Genomic DNA, 8,472 nt, shown 5'->3' on the forward strand with positions numbered 1-8,472 from the left:
TCTTTCGTCTGACTGTGTTGGCAGGTCTTAATAAGGGCTTCCATCTAGCTGCTCTGCAACGATAACCCAATCTGTGGAGAATCCGTTGAACATATTTCTGGCTCATCCTACCAACTTTGGCCACTTCTGCAATCGTTAATCTGGGATCCATTTTGATGCTCCTCTTGGCAACCCTTTTTGTCCTCTCCGACGGACCAGGACGACCCGGATGCTGCTCAGTTGTTTCCTTGCCGTGTTTCCTGAACTGCATGATGATTTTGTTGACTGTCGAAAGAGGGATTCCCAAATTCTGCGAAATTTGCCGCTGACTTATTCCACCATCTGCTTGACCAACTATCCTTCCTCTAACAAATCGAGAGAACCTTGAGTTCTATGCATGTTGTAGCACAAGATAATTAGTGTGCTGACCATTTTCATTTATATAGTGCTCTGTGAACACAAATTAGTTAGCATAAATCAGTTAAATGACGAATAATTAGGTGTCTATTTACTTGTGACCACTCAGTGTACACTTCTATATATGACATGAATAACCAATTGAAAGCTCATAATGTCTCCCTAGTGGTTTTTTCAGCTATTTTGATGTATTATTTGATTAATCTTGTTCTTTTCACACAAGATTTCGAAAGATAAGGTAAGTCTTTAGTGAACTTGAAATGTAGTATTTTTTAGACCCAAATATAGCTTAGTTACTATGCTTGATAAATTATAGTGAAATTCTATGGTATCGATACAGTAGATTAGCATTCTTTTTTTTTTTCTTCTTCTTTTGGTTATTTACAATTTTTCTTTTCACATCCTCCATGTGGGGAATTTCATAAGGCTTGGCAACCTATGACAAGCAGCAAACGAGTACAAAGGTCATAACTAGAAGATATAATTGTTTGCTTTACTTCTTTATTTACTGTTCTGTGTTTTAAGAAAAATAAGTATGAGAACTTGTTTGTAAATAGTATTAATGTATATACATATTTAATGTATAATAATTGAAATATGACTGTATTTTACAAAATACTACTCCACAAAAATACAGCCAAGCCAGGTCATTTTGTAAAGACTAAAGGTCATTTTTATATTATTGGATATTGTATTGGGAGTGCACGTGTGCTGCATCATTGGAACTTCTGTATTGTTAGCCAGATCTGGCTGGAAGGTCATTATGATAAAAAATAATAAATATATATAAATGTATAATGTTACGAGATTTAAGCTATTTAGACTAAATATTTGTGTTTTTATGTTATAATTTGTAGTCAGCATAGAATGAAAAAAGCATAATTTAAATGTATTTTGTAATTTGTTTATGGTGGTTACAAGGCCGGTCAAATTGACAGATCCCATAGAGTTAGAGTAGAGAAAATATCAGAAAAAAATTTAAAATTTTACTGAAAACAAATGTATGATGTGTATTTAGGAGGTTTTGGAGATTACACAAATAATATTTGACATTTTTGGACGAACAATGGTTTTTTTTAGTTACAAGATGAAAATCACTTGGACTGGGAATGAAACAGACTATTTTCCCAAACAAATCTATAATAAAGATACTTGATTAAAAAATCTGATTTTTTTTTGTGTACGAAAGACTTGTAATTTTTACTAAAAGTCTACCAAGTTTTGTGAAGATATACTTACTGCTTGAAAAGTTGTATATACTTAACTCGTGTATATTATACCAAGCCCGTCGCAAAAGGGTTGAGTGGCCCAGTCAAAGTGTGCATGTCGTGACCTTTAGCAGTGTTATATTCAAAAAGTATTTAAATAACTATTATCAACATATGTCAATAGACTTAATATGAAAATGTAATTTAAATTCAAATTTTTACATTAAGGTTTTAATTTCTCAGTCTTTATTTTTCTGTGTCATGTGACACCATGGACCTCTGATATCTTCAGTACAATATTTTCAAACATCAAAACTAAGCTATTACATTTTCCAGCTAATTAGAAACACAAGTGTAAATAATTACAAGCAAGAATCTGAAACTTGAATGCTCTACTTTAATATTCCAAGATAGCAATAAATTTGTCAAGCCCACCATAGAATCTTTGACTTTGAGATTGTTTTGCTAATCAACTTTACATGGCTGGTGGTTATGCTTATGAGCAATAGAGCAGGTTTTCAACTCGCTGTCCCAATTATTCATCATTAAAATGTTTTTTGTTAAGTTATCATTGTAGTGCTAGCAGAATGTTTTTAAGCCATTTGTATCTTACATAGACGGCTGGATAAACTATAGTAGCATTCAGACATTCTATTGTTGTTACTAATGTATATTTTTATATCTCTAAAATTCATGTTTGAGATCTACATGAATATATTGTTGGAAACCCAAATTTATGAGACTTTCTGAAGAACTCTTGGAGTGCAAATTGTTGAGAATATATTGTGAATATTACAAGTCCTTGCTTTCTATTTGTTATATATTTTCTAGCAAAAGTAACTAAAATTTAAAAGTTGTAAGCTTTTCAGCTTAGTGTATAAGAACTTCAGTAAAATATCTAAAATTCTCCAAGCTTGAGCTAACCAGCACAAAGTTTCAAATTTCATATGCATGTGTTATGTTACTAGTATTTGAAATGGCTGCAGGCTTTTGCTGTAACATATTGCTTAGTAAATGCATAGATTACTGCTCCAGTGGGTACAAAGTACTGCAATAAAGTCATAAAAAGAAAACGGAAGTGAAAAGGTTCATAGTTGAGTTAAAACTGTTAAATGAGTTAAGTTTCCAAAGAACACTGTCAGTTTAGACAAAAGAATGGTATTACTCATTTTTCAGTTATACATTAATGATTTCTGCAGACTCAAGGATCAAGTATGCTGTTAGGCTAGAGAAAATATAAAATTTGGCCAAAAAACAACAACAAAAATTTATTGATTTATAACATTATAAACATTATGCAAATGAAATATGAAGTATTTCCATTCTTAGCATTAAAATTAACTTTCACTCAGACTAACACAGTAAAGGCTTTGAAAGTTCATGGACAAATCTTTCTGAAACATTCTTTAACACTCAACATGGGCCTGTTCGTTTTGACCGAACATGTGACGTTTTTGTGCTTGTTTAAATTCTTTATAGTTTTCATACTGTCATTTTTTTTAATGAAGTATTCTTAATAAACTAAAAAATAGATTTGTCGGTGAATATATCAGGTATTTGTTTTGACTAGCCTGTGTGCAAAGTGACTTTCGTATTAAGATTAAAAATACTTTGCATCTCAAATTTCATTTGCGTAACCTCTTAAACCTCCTAAATACATTTCAAATATTTGTTGTCAGTAAAACTTTATATTTCATTTGTTATTTTCTCTACCCTAACTCTATACAAGGTTGGTCAATTTGACAGACCTCGTAACCACAAAAAACCAATAGAAATAAGTCTAAATTTCCCCCCCCCCTTTTTTTTTCTTCTAGAGTGACTTCAAATTGCAACATGGAACTACATACGTTTATCTTAATTCTTTCGACATGGGCTCTGTCTCTGGGACCGAGTCACGTGACCTTCTGTACTCGTTTAAAGTTGACATAAATTCAATAGTTATAACTCTATATATTGGGTATATCTTCACGAAATTTGACAGTCTTTCTGTTAATATTACAAGTCTTTTACATACAAAAAGTCATATTTCTTAGTGAAGTACATTTAATAAAATAAAGTTTTGTTCGTGAATATACTGAGTATTTGTTTTGCCATCAATTTTAATAAATTGAAACCCATTTTAGATGTTACTATCTGTACTAGTTTTAGATGTATTCATCCATTATCAAAAATCAATTAATTAATTAATTGCTTCAGACCCTAATTATCACTCTTATTTATACAAGTGGTGTGAACTTTGAACTGGATATTCTTGGTACAGTATTGGTTCTTTCCATCTTCACACCTGCTTTGTCAACGTCCATTTCTTATATTGAAGCCTTCTCCAGTTTCATTATTGCCCTCTTTCTTTTTGTGAATTTCCTGTCTCCATCTCCTTGCTGTCTCGGTTTTTCCTCGACATTTATTATTACGAGGTATCAACTCCTTGTTTACCTTATTCACCAATCATACTTGTGAATCGGTCTCTCATGCTTCATCAACATTAAGCCTAACATTATTTCATCAAAGCACTCAATTCTTGAATCTTAATTTCTTTACAGCCTCAGTAGTTTTTGCGAACAGGGCAAATAGAAATTACAGTTTCTGACTGCCCTGGTTATATTTCAGGCTCCTTCTGGACCTGAAAGTTTTCAATCCAATATATTTACCAAGGAATTTTGTTTTGCTTTTTTGCTGTACATCCCCTGATTGTGATATCCTGACTGATCGGCAAGCAGTTTTGTTCGCAGCTTAGCTGCTCATTAGTGTGGGTCCTTTTGGATAGTGCATTAAAGGGGGCTACCTTAGCAGATTCCTGGTCCCTGATAATTTTGAGCCCTGAACTAGGCACTGCACTATTTTTATGCATTTATGAACACTTCTACTGCACATAAATATAAAAGCTCTTATAAAGGGGTAGATAAACTCTGAAAATTAGTAGGTACAATAGACTTTACGAATAAACTTAAGGAGTGGAGGTTGGGAATTATACTAGTTTACATAACTTGGTTGGGTTTTTATACTTTCATACTAGTATAATTTGTCTACTACTAATTACTGTATTAATTTTGGCCTTTTCTGCTATAGTGGGGGCTGGAATGCCAATGTCAGAAGATAAGGTTGCCTTACTTACCCTCAGTGGTAGGATCTTGTTTTTATTTATCTTTCATATTTCTTTGGAGAGCGGTCACCTTCCCAGAATTGTCTGCAGGCAGTGAAGGGTGGTATAGATATGGGATGTTTGGGCTTGAGCCCCCATATCTGGCTTTCCTAACTTATTTATTTGTTGTTTATTCTTTCTTTAACATGTGAGACTAGTGAATGAAAGTTAAGATTGGTAGAACTGTTATCTCCACTGCAATATGGGTACTGATTCTGCAGTTACCTCCAAAATCCACAGACATCTTATATTTCACATTATTGTTTATGTTCTGGTGATCCTTTTAATTTATGTAGTGTTTTTGTTGTGGTTGTTAAGTCTTGTTTTGTTAATAAACATGTGTATGCAGTTTTTGCGAGCTAATTGTAAGTTTTATATTTGTGTTTAAAATAGAGTTTGAGATTAAAGACAGTGCTTAATTTGTGTTTATTGTTGCTTGAGTAGAAAAAGGGGGGAATAATCATTAAACAAATAAGAATACAAGTTGTTAGAACTGTTAAATTGGGAAAATCAAATAGTGATCAATAACTCATTGGTGGATAAGAGCATAATTTGATAGTTATCTAATTAGATTTAGTGCTACTTTACATGCATGCTGAAATATAGTTGTAATCAACATGTTTTTTCCAGCCCCCCTCTCCAGTTTGAAGCAGCTTGGGCTCTTACAAATATAGCATCAGGAAATTCGGACCAAACTCGGTGTGTAGTGGATGCTGGAGCTGTACCACTTTTTATCAAACTCTTGTGTTCACAACATTCTCATGTTTGTGAACAAGCTGTGTGGGCCTTAGGAAATATTGCAGGTAGTAGAGTTTTATTTTGTACTTTTTATTGTGGTTTATAATGCATTGCAAAATCATAGTTAAATTTAAATTATTTTGATTTTTGCCTCATTACTCCTTTATGGCTGGGTGTGGTCTTGTGGTTAGTGTGCCCAGCTTGTGAATCTGAGTTGATGCTCACATTTCACTGCCATAAAAATGCACTCTGTATTTTAGAGCTGTGGGTGCACTAAGAGAGTCAGCCAAATACTAATATTTGGTTAGACAAGAATTGATAGTGGTTGCTGTTTACTGGAGGCTTTTCTTCTAGTCTATCATATCAAACCTATGTACAGCTATGTTCATGTAATTTTTATCGAGCTTTGCAAAAAAAAAACAACAAACAAACATTACTTTAAGGTTTTGTATTGGCTTTTAAGAATATCACAAATCTGATTCAGTATAATGCTAATTTGAAAAATAATATTGGATAAATTTAATTATAGTCAAGTGAGGACATATCTTTCACTAGTATGGAGTGTATATACGAAGAAATCTAATTAATCCTCAAAATTATTAATATGTGAAATGAACAGTTTTTAATTTAACTCTAAACCAGAATGTTTAGTCAGGTCATTTGAATGTCCTCTTGTATTACTATTACTACTACTTGAAATGGTGCACACGTGATAAAACTATATCTTGTAATTTATCACATACTGATATTATTGCAAACTTTTAAATTGTTTTTTAACCTGCCTTATGCATTATTGTGAAGGGAATTTCTATATTTCTGAAACATTTTCAGATGTTGTTGTACTAGCTATCCTGTTTACAGTACTTTGTGTTTGTAGACGATGTATACATGTAACTTAATGTTCGTAAGCACAATTTCTACTTGTGTTTTTTTTTCCTCTTCTCCACACATACACACACCATAGTGTATTTTGCTTTAGAATATTTACTATGTGCAAGCGCTTGTTTTCTATCTGGCTTGTAGTCTGTTTTATCTACTGGACCTTCATATGCAAGTACAGTAAAATTGATATTTTAAGCCAGATGCTAAGTATAAAAAAAATCATAAGCCATCATAAATATTCCAAGAAACTTGTTACTGAATGATCTTATTACATGTGACTATTTTGACAATAAAAATGCCAGTGGTATATAAGATCAAAGTAAAGAAGTGTTTGGATTGAAGATTGAATGTTCATACTTTGATTATTTTAAGTGTTATTTCAAGGGTAGTTGGATGTCACTGTGTTTTATTGGTTTTGAACCAGAAAAAAAATTTTAATTTTGCACACTATAGAACGTTGTAAACTGTAACATTGTACAAGCATTTGTTACAAATTTCACGGGGTGTATTCTTAAAACATTAAATCTTTTTTAGATACTTTTCAAAGTCATGATTTGTTTTGGGAATCTGTTAAATCTAAGTATGTCTGTAATTAAGTGTCATTTCTTTCTTAGTTTCATAAAGCTTCAATTTAAAAATACTTGTGGTTCTACCTAAGTAACATAATAACATCATGAAACAGATTTTACATTTAATATGCATTTGTATAGATTAGTGAACAAGTTAACTGTTACCACTATATGCTTCAACCAGAATGAGTCTTAATGTCAGGTGGTAAGAAAATTTATTTTGAGGGAATGCCTAGTATTACATAATTCATGTTTATCAGGTGTATTGAGGTAAAATAGTGAACATTGTAAAATGTTCATTAACTGTAGAAATTACTTATTTCACTTACAAGAAAAGCTACAAACATCATTCAATAAATTGGTTCTAAAAGAGTAATGTAAGTAATATGTACTGTTATAATTTAGAATGCTATTAAAGTAGATACTATAAAACTAAAGACACTAATTCCATTGTATGTATAGTTACATTTAAACCTTCATCTAACCTATATAAAAGCCAGTGTGTTACATCACTCTTTTTTTTTTATATTATTATTATTATTATTATTATTAAATGGGAGGAGTCATAAAAGTCAAAATGCATTTATCCAGATAAAGTAATTCGATTATCTGCTCATTACAATTTGAGTGACAGGAGTGCAAGGGAGTGGTGAGGGGTGTGTGTGCCATGAAATAAGTGTAGTGAGTGTTGGTATAATAAGCCTAAAGTAAAGACATAGTGTGGGATTACTTAACTTAAAGCCAAGTACATAATTTATCATAAAAGTAAAAATATTGATTCAATTTTAAACTTAAATTGTTTCAGAAGTAAGCTATTTTCTGCTATATCACCAATGTGTTTAACAAAAAACAAACCTTTTTAATTAAAGGAGACTCTAAATTAAGAAATCAACAAATATTTTTCTGGTTTTGTTGTATATACATTTTGTATTACACTTTCAGTGCATTAAATAAAAGCCATTGTTAAAATGTAGTGTTGCCAAAATGCACTGGCTTTTATTTGGCAGTCTTTCACATACAAAAAATCATATTTCTTAGTGAAGTACTTTTAATAAAATAGTTTTGTCCATGAATATATTGAATATTTGTTTTGAAAAGTCCGTGTGGGAAGTAATTTTCATGTTAAAATTAAAAATACTTTTTGCCATCTCAAAAATCTAAAATTTCATTTGTGTAATCCCCAAAACCTCCTAAATGTAGTTAAAACGTTTTTTTTGTTTTTTTTCACTAAATCTTTATAGTTTGTTATTTTCTCTACCCTAATCTTAAAACGGGATTGGTCAATTTGACCGACCTTGTAACCGCCAAAAAAAAAATTGAAATAAAACTAAATTAACCTTCTTTTCTTTCTAGTATGACTTCAAATTGTAACATTATATATCTATTTATAATTAAATTTTATTGTTTTATTGCCCTCTGAACAGTGTGTAACTGCTATCAGTGCCATTATAAGTTGTAAATCACTTGGGAAAAGTGCAGCTCACGTTACTCTATCGAATTACATCACCCACTTATTTTACCTATTCTAGTCTTAAATAAC

The 8,472-nt window shown here is 31.4% G+C and overlaps 1 protein-coding gene across 1 annotated transcript in view; it reads left to right on the forward strand.

The window, feature by feature from the left end:
- The window catches only part of LOC106471889 (importin subunit alpha-1-like), a 58,588-nt gene that overhangs the window by 18,608 nt on the left and 31,508 nt on the right, over positions 1-8,472 (forward strand). The window contains 1 exon segment of the mRNA XM_013932515.2: positions 5,374-5,546. Coding sequence (XP_013787969.1) covers positions 5,374-5,546 — 173 coding nt within the window.

Source organism: Limulus polyphemus, unplaced genomic scaffold, assembly GCF_000517525.1.
Source record: "Limulus polyphemus unplaced genomic scaffold, Limulus_polyphemus-2.1.2 Scaffold4943, whole genome shotgun sequence".
In the NCBI taxonomy this organism is placed as follows: Eukaryota; Metazoa; Arthropoda; class Merostomata; order Xiphosura; family Limulidae; genus Limulus; species Limulus polyphemus.